Below are 18,772 nucleotides of genomic sequence, written 5' to 3' on the forward strand. Positions count from 1 at the left end.
TTTTTCAACTGACATCATCAACTAACCTGCATTCCTTCAATTGCTTGCTTAAAGATCAAAAACAGACACACCAGCATCATTTATTCGAGACTTGCAATTGGACAAAACATTGTGAAATTACTGCTGACTAGAATACTTCATTTCAATAAAAGACTTCGGGTCTATCGAATCATACTACAGCTGGTCCACACATCACTTGAACATCTCATCACATTCCCTAGACTATACTGGAACATAATCTGACAACTCTCATGTATCCGTCTTCACACGCAAGCGCTGACTCGTCTGAATACATATCCTGACCCAGCAAAAATCCGAACCTCTTCTCCTCAGCTACAGTTATTTCAACATATTGTTCCTTTGAACTCGTCCGCTCATATACACTACGGCAATGACTTCTGTGGCTAACCGCCCGAAAAGTTCGATATCTAGCGCATCTTGCATCGACCTTCGACAAGACAATCAAATAGAACACTATATCAAACGAGTACTCTGTCTAGAGTATCTGAACGTCTCCTCCTCATACGTCTCAGACAGCTGAACTCTCGTCACTTTTCTAAACAATTTATCATTCACCAAGCTCAGCAACTAGAAATATTCTCTAGTTAAATAGCTACAAACTCAAGTTTTACTGGCCAGCTGGGTTCTGCCCAGGTCCACAAAATGCTCGAATTGCTTCTCTGCAAACAACAGAGTACAGGCTTCTCAATTTTCGATTCTAAATTATAGCATGTCTGTCCAGCTAACGAACAACCGCCCTATCAATTGCCGACTCAACGACAAATCAGGCCCAATATCAAGTCTCTCATTAGCTCGTAATCAGTAAACAAACAGTTCAACTACCAGTCTCCGTCCAATACCTGAACGTCTTTTACCAGCTATCTTCTCCCTAATTCGCCAGTGGCTAGCATCAAAGACCATCCAGATTGTACAGTTGATTTACTTCGATAACTCCAGCAAAACAAAACATAACTGCCTCTTCAATATAGCACTGTTTCTGTAAACTACTTGTACACTATCGAATTGAGGAAGGCCTGAACTGATCTTCTTCCACTACTGACACTGGCCATTCGCACGTATCCGTTCCTAATGATCACCATAGTCACGTTCTCTATTAGACAGTCCTTGTGAACCAGACGGATAAATGGTCCGCTGATCTTCATGGGAACCTATTGCTGATCCACTGGTTGTGAATAAATGTCTTTCCAGTCCCCCATAACCAGCAGAATATACCATGGATTGAGCTCGGAACTACTACTTGATCGCTTCAGCCGTCGAATAGTGTGCTGATAACTTCCTCTTGCATGTAGTATTCAATCACAGACTATACTTGAATCTTTTCATTGAACATCCACTCAATTCAGTTGCCAAGAATTCACATTCATCTATTAACTTCATCAGTTGATCTGAGTTCAATTTCCAGTGGTAATATTCTAAGCATTAACAGGTCAACTGCACGGACAAATCCCCCGGTACCCCCTGTCCAGCCTGTCACAACAACAGACAGCCACCTGGCTGCCACATTACTGTCACTGCTGTTTCTATTGTACGTCTCCCAATGGTCAAGGCAGGATTGTCTTCTAGCTGTCTTCAAATGAGCCTCTTGATTCACACAGGACAACAACCTTGTGGCCACATCATTAACGGTGTCAAAGACACTCCCATGATAATCGCAATATTCACTTGTACTGTAGACTGTCCATTGTAGTGTGTACCGGCCCCAATGGCCCAGTTCCAGCCAGACCCCAGTCCAACAAGAACACCGACCACATACCGTCAGAAAACAGGAAACGGAAAAAACGTCGAAAATTCCCCCTCCGGCAAGCTCGCCGGCCCGATTTTTTCCCCATACTAATCACATTAGGGGGTCTTTCAGGTCGCGCTCTCACGTTAGGGGTCTAGCGTTTTTCGATTTTTCACGTTAGACCCTTTTGCTAACAAACTGATTTTCACGTTAGACCCCTCTTGCCATACTGGAGCGAGAATTCCCATATTAGTAGGAATAGCTGGTAAGATCATATTACAACTGAAAACACTCCATCTGTTTCTTACCTAGGATAAACATCATTTAGATTGAGAAAAAACACTTTATAGTCAATCCAAGAATCAATCTTTTACAAAAGTTACAGGACAAAAATTTATACATTTATAAATGCTATTTCTCTTCAAAATCATTCTGTTCTACTTGACCTTAATAACAGTTGCGGCGACACCTATCTTAAACAAAAAGATATTTCCATTTTACGACTTTTTACACACTGTTGCTCCAATATATTTAAGAGCACAATTTAATGGCAACCCTAACGTTCAATATTGGACAAAAATTGCCTGGTGGGCATCTTTTGTTGCTGGTGATGGGGGGCTGGTAGATAATGTTAACGTTGGTATCGACGCCTGTCAATCTTGTATTGCCAACCACCAGTCTCCAAATTTCAATTGTCGAAATGATATAGTCTCATTAGTCAAGATGTCGATTACAAACGTTACAAAAGGTGTCGTGGGATGGATGAGTGGTTATGGCGCTAATGGTGTCGACGGAAATGGTTCTCCTGTTAAGAGACAACTTAGCAACCGTAGTGGTGATGCTGATATTGATACTTTTGATCCAGTTATTGAAAACTGGACTTCGAATAACACAACAAGACATTTAGCCACTGCTCATATCAGATCTGGAGCTACAATGCTATCTAAATCGTCAATCAACGATGAAGATGGCAATACGGTACGACTTTCAGTTTAACTCTGATGACTATGGGCTATACAGAGTATACCATTCTTATCACGGCAACGGTAATGGGATAGTTGCTTTCAGCTTGCCAAATTATGCTACTAACTATGGAAATCAAACATTAGTTAAAAGATACCCAACGTTAGATTATCTGTGCCAAGGGTACATGGCCGTGTCATATTGCGCCGATGTCAATTCTATTGCCAGACTCGTCGATGATAATAATGACATCGAATCCTCAGTCAGCGAAGTGTACGATTTGGCAACTGAAGGTAGCAGCTGGACGTCCAAGTTCTACAAATTGTATACGACGAATAGTGATGATGTTAGCGAATCATGGCAAGCTTCAATGCGGGTATTCTATATAGAGCCGAATTCGCATCCATACGAAACTGAATGTGATACTGGGAGTTAATTTCTGTGTGAAGTTTGTTTACATGTTTTTATGGTAGTATTTGTGGTGAATCAGCCTAGCAATAATGGCAACTCTCGCTTCACTATGATGTGCGGGGTCGCTCGTTAATATATTTAGTGGTGAAACACTGTTTTGTGGAAAATGCCGAATTAAGAAGCCCTTCCTTGATAAGGAAAATGTAATAGTAAACTGGTTGTTCATTTAGTCACATTCCTCCTATGCCTCATAACCTTCTTTTTGTAAAAACAGACACGTCTGATTTGAATCAGTACTGTTCGTATCTTTTCCTCTTCTAATAGCCGTTTCTCGCAAAAGGCCTTACAGTTATTATCTACTTTTTTCTGGATGACTTGAAAAATATTGTCTACTTGATTTGCATCAACATGGAATCGACGACTAGAAAAAGATGTGCATCTAGCACAGTAACTACTAACAAAAATTATACCAGGCAATTTTCTGTTACTCGTGACTAATTTGACCGCATTGATCCACGTACCTGTAGTTTGTAACTAAAAAGTCACAAACCAACCATGTTATTTATCCGTGCAAAATAAACCACGAATTGTTAGTCACTCAATTATCTTGGAAAAAACTCTAATAATATACATGGTACAGTTTCCGGTGGCTTAACTTCAGGTCATAGAGCTTGGCCTTGCTTGACTACTTCAAAACATATCCTTCTGATTTAATACCACAAAACCCGAATTCGATTGGGTCATGTAACTGTATTTCCAGTGATTCCAGTGATAACGTCGAAACAGTTGGACTCTGGCATACTGGTCTCGTTGATGGATAGCTGTATTCAAAAATTTGACTGTTCGATCAATGGACAAGGGTGCAGTCACGATTATGACTATTTCCAGTAAATTTAGTCAATTTTATTGGCGTTTACTATCTATCTACTGTCATTCATTGATGGCATTCATAGACAGTGGCTCGTCCTAGGCAATAGTCATCGATGCTAGAACAGAAGGTTACTATCAAAATTCGACATTTCCTCTGATTCACTGGTCTCCAATCGCCACTGTCCAACAATGTCACAGAGACAAACAATCTCCTGACTAACAAATCACTCTCACTGCTCTCACTCTTTAATGGTCCGGAAGAACTATTTATTCGATGTGCCGTCTGATCCAAACAAAGAGCTAGTTCTCTGGCCGCAATTTTGTTCACGCCAAATGCACTCTCACGTTTGTAATTGCATGTTCTTTTGTAGTGTAGGCTATCCGTTATAGTGTGTGCTGCTCTGAATGGCACAAATCTGCCTGACCCCAGTCCATGAAGAAGACAGATCGACATACATTAGTAAACAGGTAGCGGAAAAACGTCAAAAATCTCCCGGTTCAAAAGGATTGTCTGATGCAGAACGTGACTATGTTGATCATTAGGAGCGGATACTTATGAATGTCCAGCGTCAACGCTTGACACGTGAGCTTTTGACTGATGCATGAATGAATGGAATAAAGTCACCTAGAACAATAAAAAGCTCTCTGCCCCAACCGTGCTATATCCCCAAAGTGATCGTCTAGGAAGTATAACATTGGAAGTGTGCAAAATACTAATAATTTAATCCAACCAATGCTAAAGACAAGAATGAGCAGAACTTTTAATCACAGGGGTCAACTTAATTCCTTTGTACTTCATTCTTGCATTACTTGCATAGTTTATAGGATTTTTCAATTGCAATGGGCACTATGAACTTGTACAGTGCACGTAACTTTTTGTTTTCGAATGAACGCAACATATCTGTATCAAAGCTCTTTCGACATCTTTTCACATCATTTCGGGTCTTCTGCAAGTACTTCTTGTCAAAGTTCGCACAGCTAGTGTCACTGTCCGTCGCATAAACTTCGTAATATGTTATCCTCCTGAGCAAATCAGTATTATAACCACTCGTGTTTGTATTGATCAAAGACACAATCTCTGTCACATTGTAACCAATATTTTCAGCAACAGTTCTGTATTGGTTCACAACTGAAGTATTTGCTGCTACGTGTGTAGCACTGTACAAAAATTCACGCATAATCACGCCTTCATTGACTAAGTCTTCTCCCGATACGTTCTCTATATTGTTTAGTAAACCAGAATCGTAATATCTCCTAAATCTTAAGTTAAAACTAGCGTAAAAACCAAAACCAAATAACTGATTGTAAATACGGTATGCGGTCTTATCAATATCAGCATCTGCATTCACGCCACTTAAAGAAGATAAATTTAGATACCCCTGTAGCGTCACATAGTAAGCATAATCAGTTGCATTGTGATATTCAAGACAGTCAAGAAATGCTTGGACTGTGGTAACATTTGCCGGGTCTGCGCTTACTTTGTCAATAAAGTGGAAACCGTGACAATTGCAGCAAGTAAAAATGTAGGAAGCAGCATTGTTAAGTTGATTTTCAAGGTTATATGATAAAGCTATATAGTAAGTGTGACTGAGCTATCTAAGCTATTCCCAGAGGGAAATACTGCTTGTATTTAGAGGCACTGGGAAAAACATTCCTATCGTGTGATCCCCCCCCCCCCCCTTTGATACCGCATATGTAATGGCAAGAAGGAAGTCACCTGTTGGAAAGGTATACCGTGGAGAATGACAGATCGGATCAGGACAATGTAATTCAGAACCAATTTTAGTGATTAGAAAAACCAGTTTTAGTGATTAGAAAAACCAGTATACAAATGTTTGCGGTGAATTAATCAACATTGACGGAAATAACATACTGCACAATATCTAAATTATGCCTCGAATGAGTAATCTAAACATCGAATAAATCACTCTAATAGAGGTATATAAGTACAAGAAAACAATTATCTTATACTAAACTTCCCATACTAGTAGGAAAGTTTTTGTCTACTACTTTCTTAGCATTTTTCGTCTTGAGAAAGTAATAAGTAAATAATCGATCTTTAAACTTTGCCGGCTTCCTCCCTTTTGCAGCTTATGATGTAAAGCCTTACATGCCTTTTTTGGACGTATTTTCATATGTGATCTCATTTTTGCAGTTTCATTCTGGCTGAAACAAGTAAATATTTCTCATTGCGAAAATGACATTCCTGGTTCAAACAGAAATGTGCAACTAACTAGATATTTATGACTGTTGTCGTACCCTTGTAATAATAAACTCTCCAATGATATTTGACTGCAATATAAAAGCGTCTAAACTGCCATTCTTTAAGTCTTTGACAATAATCCTTTTAAGAAACAGAAAAAAAACAGCCAACTGGCTGTCTACAACTGTTGTCATATCCCTGACATAATAAACGCTTTAATGATACTTATTTCAAATGTCAAAGTCTTTGAAGTTCAATTATTATTTAACTCACAAATCACAATCCTTTCAAGCAGCAGAAATGCACAGCTGCCTAGCTGCATACAACTGTTGTTCCGTTCTTGTAATAAGAGTAATCTATTGGTTTGCACTGCCAAAGTCTCTAAATTCAAATGTTTTTTTACAGAGTAATGGCTTCAGTCTAAATAACAGAAATAAAAATCCGACTAGATGTATATAACTGGACCCATATCACTGTAATAAAAACCTTCTCTGACTTACTCGACTGGTCGTTATTCTACGACTTCTAGTCCTTCCACGCACCCATCATACTAGAAGAAAAAACATACCCTTATGAGGTCAGAAAAGCGAAAGTTTCCCCAGCCCCAAGCTCACCGTCCTTTTTTTTAAGACCCTCTTTACATGCTGAAACGTTTATTCCTATAGTGGCATAACCTGGTCGCGTATCCAGTGCATGAGCTACTTAGCTTAATAAGTTTTTGTTTGGCTGAAACTAGGTACATTGGGAAAGTCTGTTTTATATAAAGAAAATCAAAGTGAGTTAGAGAATGAATAAATGATAGTAATATAATAGGATACAACAAAAAACTATGTCAGAGCTTGACGACCAGTCTTTTGAAAATATCAAAGATCCTAATGACAAATTTGCGCCATCTACTAGCAGCAGAAAGACTAGACCTCATCAAGATAATGGATCTATCAATACAGATGATCTCTTACAATCAGACACCAACCATTCGCATAACTCATTGCTAGAAGATTCAGAAGAAGAAGATGAGTTTGTTAAGAAATATGGTGAAGTCAATTTTCAGTATATTGACAAACCTGCCGACTCTTTTTGGTGGGTAAAGCCACATGCATTGAATTATTTCAAAGATGGTGTATTGTATAGAACTAAAGGAGAACGTACATCCGGTAAGATAGAGTTGTTTCTTGACTTACTGTATGTTGGAATTGTCTCCAATCTTGCTTCTTCTGCAACAGACGAAGCTTCAGCTGGTAGTTTTTTGAAATACATTCTTCTTTTCATTCCAACTTGGACAGTGTGGAGTGATGTTAAGGATTTTGTCAATTATTATTACTCTGAAGATTTGGCCCAAAAATTATACATCCTCTGGATTATGGCACTATTGATCCTTTATGACAACAATTGTGATCATGTTTTGGAAGGGACCAAAGAGGCAGCCTTTACAGTGGTTCCTTATATATTATGTCGCACATCTTTGGCAATCAGTTTGTGGGTTTACTCTATGTGGGTACAAGAACATAGGTTGCAAATGAGAGTGTATGGTCTGCTATTATTTCTAACAAGTTCTTTATGGATTATTGTCATTTTTGTTGATACTCGTGCTAAAATTGGAGTCACAATTGCTCTTTTGTTCATCGAAAACTTTTCTTTTTCTTTTTGTTACCATCCTTGGGTCAAAAAAAACATCATGAAATTGACCTGCAGTACAGCTTTAAATATTGAGCATGAAGTGGAAAGATTTGGCGCATTCTATGTTATTGCAATTGGTGAGTTTTTGTATAAAACTGTTGCTGGTAATCCTATAAGGCAGGGTTTCAATTCTCATTTATCTCGAGGAGTTTGTTGTTTAATCATTTCATATGTATTCCTCTGGCTTTATTTCAACTCCGGAACTTCTTCTCGTGCTACTCATGCTCTTAGAAGATCTGGTTATAGTGCAATTGTTTGGATTTATTCTCATATCCCTTTGATTGCAGGTCTTATCCTTGCTGCAGACTCTGCTGGAGATTGGATTGAACTTGATACACAGTTGACAAAAAAACACCCAGAGCAGTTATTGTCATTGAATGAAAGATCGAGTACGTTGTCATCAACTGAAGAAGCAGTGGATGCTCCTTCCATGTATGCGTTATCCTTTTTTTTCACTGGAGGAATATGTGTTTCTCTTTGGGCTTTAGGAACAATAGCTTTTGCTGAGAAGTCAAGAGATTCTAAGAATATGCATATCGTAACAAAATTCTGGCGAGTATTCCCCAGGTTCCCTGCTGGAGTAATTATTCTATGCATGAGTTTTGCCGAAATGAGAACTACTGAATTAATGGGTTTAACTACAATGATATGTGCACTTTTATTTATATGGGAGTCTATCACTATTACACCAAGGAGTTCTTTACCTAAAATCTTCGGAGGTTGTTCGAATATTGTTCTATCTGAGCAGGTTGAACGGTTTTGACCACTTGAGATTTTATGAGCAAAGTTAAGATGATTTGAACAAATATAAAACATTCACACATTCTGTCGTTGTTTTATTTTAGTTATTTCTATCATCGCTTATAGTTTGCTATTTTACACTATGTTATCAAATCATATTCATTTTATTTTCACTTCTTTTACCCTATTGCTTGCTGTGTCTACCTTCAAATATTTTCCATTTAGCTTACTTTTAACTTATACTTTTTCTTTTCAGCAGTTCAGTATCTATATTTCTTCAGATAATTGCCAACAGAGCCGTGTCAAGATACGAGTAATGATTCTTGACTAAGAAAAATTGCTGCGTTGGCTTTGATAAATCTTAGAAATAGGTTATTAATAAAGAAAAAACGATCATTCGTAATGGTAATTCGGAGGCTCTTTCGTTCAGAAGCCAGAGGGACTTTTTAAATTATGAGTAAACTTTTCTTCAGTTGGCTCTAGACTAATGTTTAGTATTCACAGGCGCTTACACATAATATGTAAAATATACTATGTGTGCGACTTTCGAGTTCAGAGCTAAGGTTATCTTTTTTCCGATTGAACTTGTTTACAGGGTAAAAAAAACCTGGTTACCTGAAACCATCAACTTCTTATTAGGGTAACAAAATACTGTGAAACAAGAAAGCAAACAGATAAAATATAAATGTAGAGGCAGTCTAATGTGCACCTAGCCCTTCAATATCATATTCTATTATATGCGTGGCTGATTTGCATGACTAACTGCACTAACTGATTATAAAAATGTCCAGGTTGAGAAACAACTGCTTCAAGGACCGCCTGTCTAACAAAACGTCTCAACCTTGGAGGTATTGGTCATTTTTCTTCCACCCCATAAACAGACATCGTGTTATTGTGTTGGGACATTTCATGCGAATAACTCCGTCAAACTCTGATATCCTCAATTTCAAATACTCTCTCTGGTATTTGTGAATTAAAATGATTCCCAGGATTGTAAACGGCCAAGTGCAAACGACGGAAATGTGGCTAGGCAGACTCGTTTTTCCTAGTAGTTTGATGGTTGAGTTAACTAGGCTTTAGATGTTTGTTTCTGCTGGGCCCTTCCACGGATGAATTGATTTCTCAATAAAAATATACACCCAGTTGGCCACAACTTTTCTTGAATAGTAGCTTTTTCTATCCTTCGACGAATGTGTGAAGGAAAATCGTGAAATGAAGTTGTTTGTGGCGTGTCAAAGCAGAGAAGTTTGGCAGATGTTTGACTTTGAGACGCAACAGAAGCCCATTTCTTTTTCAAGGGGAATTTCAATGTTATTCAATTTGTTTTGGTCACCAATTCAAGTGCAGAAAGCGCAGCAAATTTTGTAAATTGTGAATGGCAAAAGATTTCAAGTTGGTTTTACACGTATCAATGAATGTATAGTACTGGATCAATTCAACGGGAGGCTTTTCCAACTCAAGATTCTCTTGTTCTTGACCCAGATATGCAACGCGGACATCACCGTAAACTGTGACAGTTCCGTGTTCTCATCGAGAACTTTTTCATAACTTTCTATTCTGGAAAAGACTCAGTACAACTAGCTCCAAACAGTGCTATTCTGTGACCTTGTCTTCTGTTGCCTTCCCTTTCTCATCTTAAGAGTTACTTCTTAGGTAAACAAATATGAAGAAACAAGAACACTTGATTAGAAAGACAGTGACCTCTTTCATACGCCCTCATAAATTCATTATTTCCTAACTTTGCAATCGACTTCCTCTTCATGATATTCTTTTTTTATACGGCCTATCAATCTGTCCGTGCTTGGGAATACATCTTACAGCATTCATTCAATGGCCAATGATTCAGATGTCTGCTTTACAAGCGCAAAGATACCTTCTCAAAAAAAGTTCATGGAGGGGCAGAATTGATACAGAGAGATAGAGAAGAAGCAAGAGAATCTACATACATCTCATTCATCACTAATGCTTGATTAGTTGTAGCAATGGTAACGGTTCATTCGCTTGGAAACACGCATTACTATTTTTAACAGATAACGTCATCTATATCGATATTGTACATTTTGGCTTTACGGCTTGAGCTTATTATACTATTCGGTAAAATAATATTTAAGACCGGTTTTTGAAATAGGAGGTAGCTCAAACGTCGAATTCAGCAAACTGTTCAATCCAAGCCCTAGTAATTACATGGATATTGGTGGATTGATTATTGATAAACGGGAAGGAGCAGTCAGAGGGACAATGGATGAATCAACAAAACAACGGCTCAGTCAAATTTTTGATATGCTCAGCATTAAACAGAAACTGAAAAGATTTTCTTTCGTGTTATATTTGGATGCTTTTTAACAACCAAATAAGTAAAGCTAAGTAAAAAGAAAGCTCAATGCAGTTGGGAACGTAAAACTTAAGCTGGGTTGCAAAAGTTTTTTGAGCGAACCGCTGCTTGCACGCCAGTCATGCTCAATATCATAATTTACCAAAAGCCTAAAAATTTGAGACCTGGACAAGTTCTGGATATCTTTTACTGAAGCAATCCGGGGCAAGTCGGTGTCAGAAGGCCTTTCTCCGACTAAAAAGGAAGAGGTAGTTGAAAAATGGCAATGGTCCTGCAATGCAAATTCTCGGAAATTCGATCATGATGCATTAAGGTGTCATTTCGTCAACCTTTCTGCTGATATTAATGATGTCTGACTTAACACCACTGTTAGTATCCATACGGTTAACACTATTGTTCATATTATTCAATGAATGCATTACAGATAGAAGGATATTCACGTTATCATTTTCCGCAAGAACTTTTTGTACTTTGTACTGACTCGTTCGAGCTTTGAATGCTTTTTCAGTTGCTTTAAAATTTGCTTCACCAAGTATCTCTTCATACTCCATAATATCTCTTTTTCTTTTGGTCCGTGAAGGCGGTATACCTTGTTCATTGAAAAACACATCATCCAAAATGTCGATCTCCGCGTCCAATTCTTTCTGCAAAGTAACTTAGGGGTTGATTTGCCCTTGCAATTCTGAAGATCAAATTTGTGTTATTAACTTTATATTTGACAAAAGTTGACCAATAGTGAAGCCATCAAAGTAGGAAGATGATGAAGAAGAGAGTTGAAAAGAGGGTAATACAAAACAAGAGCAAAAGCACAAACAATAACAAAATGGACCATCGCATCTTTTTTTCCTCTTTTGGTGTCGGAGGGGCTCCGTGAGAAAATGTTCCTGCGGGGACTTGTTGCATCTACAGTTTGGCCTTCGGAGAAACTCCCTCTCTCTGACACAAGAAGAAAAATGGGCATAATAACCAGTGTTTTTGCTCTTTGTATTGCCCTCTTTTCCCCTCTACTGCTTTTTCCCATAATTATGCGTGTTATTTCACCTTTTCATTAGCTTTTAACTAAAAGTATTACGTTCATAAAACAGAAGCACTTCACATTTATCAAATTCCACGGACCTATCGAATGCCTGACGAAGTAATTAACGAAATCGACGTTTTATATGATGTGTTTATCAAAGACTTTGCTATGTATCATCCTGATGATCCAATTGGTACGAAGTCATGAGTCTATTGCCATATATTAGTTGAATCTAAGTATACTAGTATCATTGACAATGGTATTGTTCAAAGCTTCAACAGATCAATTGCTAGACTACTATCACAACAACTGCTAGGACAATTTTGCTGACCTCCTAGTTCACGTTTCTGTCGTCCAGCATTCTTACAACAAACAGACAACCAGCTGACTGCCACATTAATGTCGCTGCTGTTACTGTTGTCACTCCCTAATGAGCAGGAAGAACCGTTAGCTCGATGAGCCGTCCGATCCAAGCAAAGAGACAGCCCCTGCTGCAGCTCTGTTCACGCCAAAAGCACTCTCAGGATGGTCGCAGCATGTTCAATTTTACTGTAGACCGTATTTGGTAGTGTGCGCTGCTTTTAATGGACTAAAATCCTTCCACACCCTAGTCCAGGAAAAACACAGATCGACATACCTTTTTAGAGAAGAAACGGAAAAAACGTCAAAAATTTCCCCTCCGGCAAGCTCGCTGACCCGAGATTTATCCCATACTAATCACGAAAGGATCGCTTTCCAGCAGCGTTCTCACGAGAGAGGCCTCTTGATTGCGGCATTTTCACTTTAGACCCTCTCGCTAACTGATTTTCACGTTAGACCCCTGCCGCTAGACGGGAGTGAGAATTCCCCTATTAGTAGTCTTCATCCTCTGGTAATAGTTGTTGTTTCTATCAACCATGAGGCCTTTACTAGGTGCGTGAAAAATGACCACCCATCGCATCTCAGAAATGTAGCATACTGATTGCGACTATATCTTCTTCTAATGTCACTGTACGTTAAATCCGATACCCCAACGTACCGTTGCCATTATCAATCGCCAAATTTTTCGGACTCTGATCAATAAGAAGCCCAGACAATAAAAAAAGTCTTGCTCTAAGCAAGCCGCTTATCTTCCCGGGAAACGCTTCTCTCTACTCAGTATCCCGCACAGCCGTCCACAAATTTTCCCAGATAATCTATTGTTCAATTACTAATTCCTCAAACTAAACAAATGCCTTCATTATTGCTTCTTCTCATCGAGGGGTTGTCAGATTTGGACCGGAGCAGCGTGACGCGTCTCGCATAATCAACCCTATGTTCGACAGCAACGTCGCAACCAGTAGCGCCATCAGCAGCGCAATGAGTATTCTATCCTTCTTTTCCATCCGAGATTCACACATGATGCGCCCCTTATCTCTTTCAAAAACTCATGTCACGCTGATCTTTCTGCAATCCAAGAAATAGTAAGTAGTGGCGGAACGGCCACCTATTATAGTTGGAGGGTTCGAGTAGTCGCGCACCCTCAGCTTTTGGTTGATCATGTGTTTGTCCCTACAAGTCACAATATCTCATCAAGATGACACAACAAACAGGATGGTAAAGTCTGGTCACGGAAACAAAGAGTGTGATCAGCTTGTCTTTTGGCAATATGTAAAAACTAATATATATTTGACACAAACCCAAAAAGGCTGCAAAAAATGTCCCGCCACTTTGCCCCTTATCGCAATATATCTCTTCTACGATCTACACAGATACAAGCCGGTGTCATTGCTTACCTTGCTACATTCCGAAAACTCTTCCACAAATCTTCAACATTTCAAGCTCGTCGAAAGACTGTTAAAGAGGCTGGTTGACCAACGATTAGCACCTAGCCACCAACTTGCTACATAAAGGCTTACGTTTAATTTTCGGTTCGATGTTGCTTGAGTATTCGACGCATTTATAGTTGCGAAAGCGTCTGAAGTACTGAACGTGGCAGAATATACAAACTATTCAGTGATAGACTATTTTCAGCCCCTGCTAAGTATATATACATCCAACCGCTTCAAGAGTACATGTGTCATCTGTATATTGGAATACATCAGTTGAATCTAAGTATACTAGTATCAATGAGAATGGTATTGTTCAATCAAACAGATCAATTGCTAGACCATTGTCACAACAACAGACAGCCACCCGGCTGACATTGCTGTCACTGTTGTTGCTGCTGTCACTTTCTAATTGTCAGGAAGAACTGTCTTTTAAATGAACCGTTTGATTTAAACAAAAAAACAACCAGGGAGCTGTAGCTCTGTTCACATCAAAGGCACTCTCAGCGTTGTAATGGCATTCTAAATTGTACTGTAGACTGTTGTTTGTAGTGTGTTTTCTGCAAACAAGTCACATCTCCACACGAATAAGAAAGCAGATCAACATACCATTAGATATCAAGAAGTAGGAAAAACGCCCAGACTCGTTTCCGGCGAGCTCGCCGGCCCGAAATTTTCCCCATACTCATCACAAAAGTGTCATTTTCCAGTAGCGCTCTCACAAGAGGGGCATCTTGATTTATGCATTGTTCATGAAAGGGCGTTTCGCTTGCAAACTTTTTCACGAGACCCCTCTTGATATGACATACAGGAGCGAGAATTCCCATATTAGTAGCTGTGGCTGACTTAATGCCTTGAGTTCTTAATCAACCGTTTTCTTTGCGATCCGCAACCACACTTCTGACATCCGTTCTCTAGCTGAGGACAAGGTACCGTAAAGTCATTTTTTGGCTCCGAGTTACGATGTGAAAGTGTGTCTGTTTTGATCTTCGAGAGGTAATCGACGTGTATAAATATTGCTGACTCCCCGTTATTTATCAAAGCTCACTAAATTGTCACTAGTATTCTTGATTCCTACAACATTTTGAACCTTTCTTTGAAATTTTTGTGTTTTCCCTACTCTCCTGCTCACAGCAATGCCAAAGGATAACTTATCTGACACACTAGAAAATACCTATACTAGCGATGCCGCTACCTCATCAGACGAGAGCTCCACAAGCTCGCTCCATCTCGACGCTAACAATAAATCCATCGGTACTCTCAGCGCCATTGGCTTGATTTTCAATAGGATGGTGGGTACTGGTATCTTTGCCACCACCAGTACCATATACGCTACAGCAGGATCTGTTGGTCTCTCTCTCATCCTCTGGTTTGTCGGTTCGCTCATCGCCATGGCTGGTTTGTACGTCTATATGGAGTTTGGCTCACGTATCGTCAAGAACGGTGGAGAGAAAAATTATTTGGAATACGTGTACCGCCATCCAAAGTTTCTTGTCTCCGCTGTGTATGGTGCCTATGTCTTCTTCCTTGGCTGGGCTGCAGGTAACTCAATTGTTTTTGGTGAGTACATTCTTGCCGCTGCTGATGTTGAGCTCACTCGTTGGAATCAAAGAGGCATCGGTGTAGCATGTGTCACTTTTGCTTTCATAATTCATGCTTCAAACGTCAAAGTTGGTGTCTACTTGCAAAATATCCTCGGGGTGTTTAAACTGGCTATTGTTATATTGATCTGCATCACCGGCCTTGTCGCCCTTGGAGGGCACATCAAAGGCGCACCAGGAACTAAGAACTTTCACAATTCATTTGAAAGTGACATAAAAGCAACAGGTTATGGTGTTGTTAATGCTTTGTACAACATAATCTGGTCTTTCGTTGGCTACTCCAACGTAAATTATGCTTTAGGTGAGGTCAAAAATCCTGTTAAGACACTTAGGTACGCAGGTCCAATCGCTGTGGCTTCACTTTCAGTTATTTACATGCTTGCCAATATTGCTTATTTTGCTGTGGTTCCGCTTGATGTCTTGGCAGACAGTGGTCAAATTGTGGCAGCTAATTTTTTCAAGATTGCATTTGGTAATACATCCCAAAGAGCCATATCTGTATTTGTTGCTTTGTCCGCATTAGGAAACGTGCTTTCTGTGATTTTTTCTCAAGGAAGAATAGTGCAGCAGCTTGGAAGAGAAGGCATTCTTCCATTTTCCAGATTCTTTGGCACTCAACGGCCATTTAACACGCCATTAGTGGGTCTCATGCAGCACTGGATTGTTTGTATTGTTACGATATTGGCCCCACCCCCAGGAGATGCTTACAACTTCATTATGAACCTAGTTTCTTACCCTTTAAACATTATCAACCTTTTTGTTGGTATCGCTCTACTCTATCTCAATATCTACCACGAAAAATACAATTGGTATCCTAAGATTAAAGCCAGCTACCCGGTAATTATCTTCTTCACACTTGCTTCACTGTACTTGGTCATTGCACCTTATATCCCACCTACTGGTGACCAGTCTGTTTACAAAAGCTTGCCATACTACTTACATTGTGTTGTGGCACTTGGTATTTTTGGTTTTGGTGCTCTGTACTGGTTTGTTTTCTTTTTCGCAATACCAAGGATCAAAGGGTATATTCTGGACAGTGAAACGTATCTTGATGCTGAAGATGGGTTTTACAAAGTGAAAATTGTGAAAGTTTCCAAAAAAAATAAAGCGTCTTCTAAATAGCAAAGCAAAAGTTTCAGACTCTTGCAATCAGACTTATTTCATTTTTTAATGTACGATTTTTTATGGTGTATATATCTTGCGTTTGTTGACTAGCTCTATTGAAACTTAATTTGCCTTAATAATTTTGAACCTCAATAGAAGGAATAAACCTTTTGTATTTAAATACTCATTACTTATGTTTTTCTTTCTAGTTTTTGTTTAAGGGCCTCCTCATTATGCTGCAATAGCTTAATATCATCTTTACCTTTATCTCTTTAATCTCATCTTTGTATTGCTTATGACTATATCCTTATCAACATTGCATTATATCTCAGCTTTACGTACTAGCTTCCTATCGCCCTCTTGAGGGGAAGAGATTTAATATAACTGCTCATGTTAATTCTATCGCCTACAAGAGTTGCAGTCTCATCTTTTTCCGGACAAAATACGCCCCAAGCTTCCCTTGCATACGCTTGCATACGCTTGCATGCGCTTGATTGACAGTTGCGCGTTGCAAGACCCTAAAGGTCCGGCCGGTCTCCTGCCGTCGATGCAAAATTCGTGGCCGTCCCGCTTCCTCGATCCTCAGGATGGCACAGTATTAATCACAGAACATACAGGCTTAATTACTGGGGGCTATCCCCATTGGCCGACTTCCTGTCGTACCCTAGTCTTAGAGGAACACAGATCGACATACCGTTAGAAAACAAAAAACGAGAATAACAATTTTTTTTGGGGGTATATATTCCTGGCCAGCCTGGCGGAAAATATACCATATCAAAAGGGAATAATTTCAGATATTTTTGAGAACTTAAGTTTGATATAAAATAAAAATAAAGAGCTTTTCTTATGGTTCCACCATTAGCATAGCTTTAAAAAGATGTCCAATGCTGACCAAATAGCTTATGCGTTAAACTTGCCCCGGCCAACTGTCCAGTTTGGGTAGCAACAGCCAACGAACGCATCATAGTTGTACAATCTCCTGCAGCATATATACCAGGAATATTGGTCATTTGTGATTGTTTATCAACTTTTATAAAACCCATTCCATCAAGTTCAACCCCAAGTCTCGTAATCAAATCTCTCATATTGATAACTGAATTTGGTACGTAGTACAAAACATCTAAATCAATTTTGTCACCATTCTCCAAAATAACAGATTCAATCTGGGTTCCATCACCCACAATTTCAGCAATTGGTGAATGTGAAATTGTGTTGATTCCTCTTTTACTCAGTTCCTTATTCTCACTAAGTTGATCGATTGCAGTTTGACTTCCAAATACCGTGAGATTTTTATTCCAATTGTATACTATGGGTACCATTATTTTCAAAAACATTTCGTTGCTGGCATATAGTCCCGCTTGTTTTCCTGCATACTCAAAACCATGACAATAACCACAGGTGAAGATGGAATTACCCCAAAATTGACCTAGATTCTTGATATTTGAAGCTTCAATATTATCATTCATACCTGTTGCAATAATAATATTTCTGGCGTTCAAAACGTCAGGGTTGTCCTTCGTTCGAACTGTAAAAGTTTCTTTGTCATCCTGCCTAATTATCGATACTACTTCATCATCGATAAAACTTGCGTTGGGGTATTTTTCAACTTGTTCTCTTGCAACTCTTTTGATACTTGACGGGCTTTCGTTGTCATGTGTTAGAAAATTGTGGGATTCTTTAGAAAATATATTGCAAGGCTTACCGGTATCAACGCACACAACTGAAACAAGTGCTCTGGCAATTGCAAGAGTTGCGGATAAACCTGAAGCACTCCCTCCGATAACGATTGCGTCATATTTGAAAGCCGTCATCTTTACTTGTTACAGTGGATGATAAACATATGATGATACTGGATGGGAACAAAACCAAGATTGAATTAACCATAAAATGAGTTGGTTAAATAGCTTTTCTTTTCTGTGCATTATAATAATTCACAGCTTCATTATTTGCTCATTATCATAGTCTTTTCTGGTACATATTACCACATCTTTATTATTTGCTCATTTTCCTTTGCAAAATAACCTCCAGGGTACTTTTCAGAATTTCAATTACACCTCGGTTCAAAACGAGTTGCTGAGCCTCGGATGGGTATCTGTCTTTTAAAGTTGTCGTGGATGTAGAGAAAGTATGAGATGTTTCTTTTTCAGTGCATGAATAAGAAACTTTAGAAAGAACGTTAAAAGCCAAAAAAATGCCTCTGTGGTCCTAAAAAGAAGTTTTAGCGAGATCCGAAAGAATTTAACTCAAAAATATCCATGTATCACTCGCTAAATCGATAGGTTTGCCAATGGAGGGTCTGGGAAAAATTTCAGGCGAAGTGA

At 39.0% G+C, this 18,772-nt stretch overlaps 5 protein-coding genes across 5 annotated transcripts; 3 read left to right on the top strand and 2 right to left on the bottom strand.

Moving 5' to 3' along the window:
• Window positions 1-2,016: 2,016 nt before the first annotated feature.
• PICMEDRAFT_61982 (hypothetical protein) lies at window positions 2,017-3,143 on the top strand (the record flags this gene model as incomplete). The annotated part of the gene is made up of 3 exons (XM_019163465.1): window positions 2,017-2,722; window positions 2,765-2,790; window positions 2,813-3,143. Exons 1-3 carry the CDS (start codon window positions 2,153-2,155, stop codon window positions 3,141-3,143), a joined length of 927 nt encoding a protein of 308 aa, XP_019018122.1. The 5' UTR covers window positions 2,017-2,152.
• A 1,651-nt stretch (window positions 3,144-4,794) lies between these two features.
• PICMEDRAFT_10051 (hypothetical protein) lies at window positions 4,795-5,525 on the bottom strand (the record flags this gene model as incomplete). The annotated part of the gene is made up of 2 exons (XM_019159618.1): window positions 4,795-5,367; window positions 5,487-5,525. The coding sequence occupies 2 exons, from the start codon at window positions 5,523-5,525 to the stop codon at window positions 4,795-4,797; spliced, it is 612 nt and encodes a 203-aa protein (XP_019018123.1).
• A 1,346-nt stretch (window positions 5,526-6,871) lies between these two features.
• PICMEDRAFT_15022 (hypothetical protein) lies at window positions 6,872-9,021 on the top strand. Its single transcript, XM_019160636.1, has one exon. It carries the CDS (start codon window positions 7,021-7,023, stop codon window positions 8,629-8,631), a length of 1,611 nt encoding a protein of 536 aa, XP_019018124.1. The 5' UTR covers window positions 6,872-7,020; the 3' UTR covers window positions 8,632-9,021.
• Window positions 9,022-14,882: 5,861 nt separating this feature from the next.
• PICMEDRAFT_71139 (hypothetical protein) lies at window positions 14,883-16,469 on the top strand (the record flags this gene model as incomplete). Its single annotated transcript, XM_019163840.1, has 1 exon — window positions 14,883-16,469. The coding sequence occupies one exon, from the start codon at window positions 14,883-14,885 to the stop codon at window positions 16,467-16,469; it is 1,587 nt and encodes a 528-aa protein (XP_019018125.1).
• Window positions 16,470-16,894: 425 nt separating this feature from the next.
• Window positions 16,895-18,548, bottom strand: PICMEDRAFT_105227 (hypothetical protein). The gene has a single exon (XM_019159681.1). The coding sequence runs from the start codon at window positions 18,260-18,262 to the stop codon at window positions 17,321-17,323; it is 942 nt and encodes a 313-aa protein (XP_019018126.1). The 5' UTR covers window positions 18,263-18,548; the 3' UTR covers window positions 16,895-17,320.
• Between the last annotated feature and the right edge of the window lie 224 nt (window positions 18,549-18,772).

The sequence above is a fragment of the Pichia membranifaciens genome (genome assembly GCF_001661235.1).
Source record: "Pichia membranifaciens NRRL Y-2026 unplaced genomic scaffold PICMEscaffold_2, whole genome shotgun sequence".
In the NCBI taxonomy this organism is placed as follows: domain Eukaryota; kingdom Fungi; phylum Ascomycota; class Pichiomycetes; order Pichiales; family Pichiaceae; genus Pichia; species Pichia membranifaciens.

Excerpts from the sequence above, each read along its gene's own strand:
- PICMEDRAFT_105227 (XM_019159681.1), bottom strand. The coding sequence starts at position 18,262 with ATGACGGCTTTCAAATATGACGCAATCGTTATCGGAGGGAGTGCTTCA.
- PICMEDRAFT_15022 (XM_019160636.1), top strand. The coding sequence starts at position 7,021 with ATGTCAGAGCTTGACGACCAGTCTTTTGAAAATATCAAAGATCCTAAT.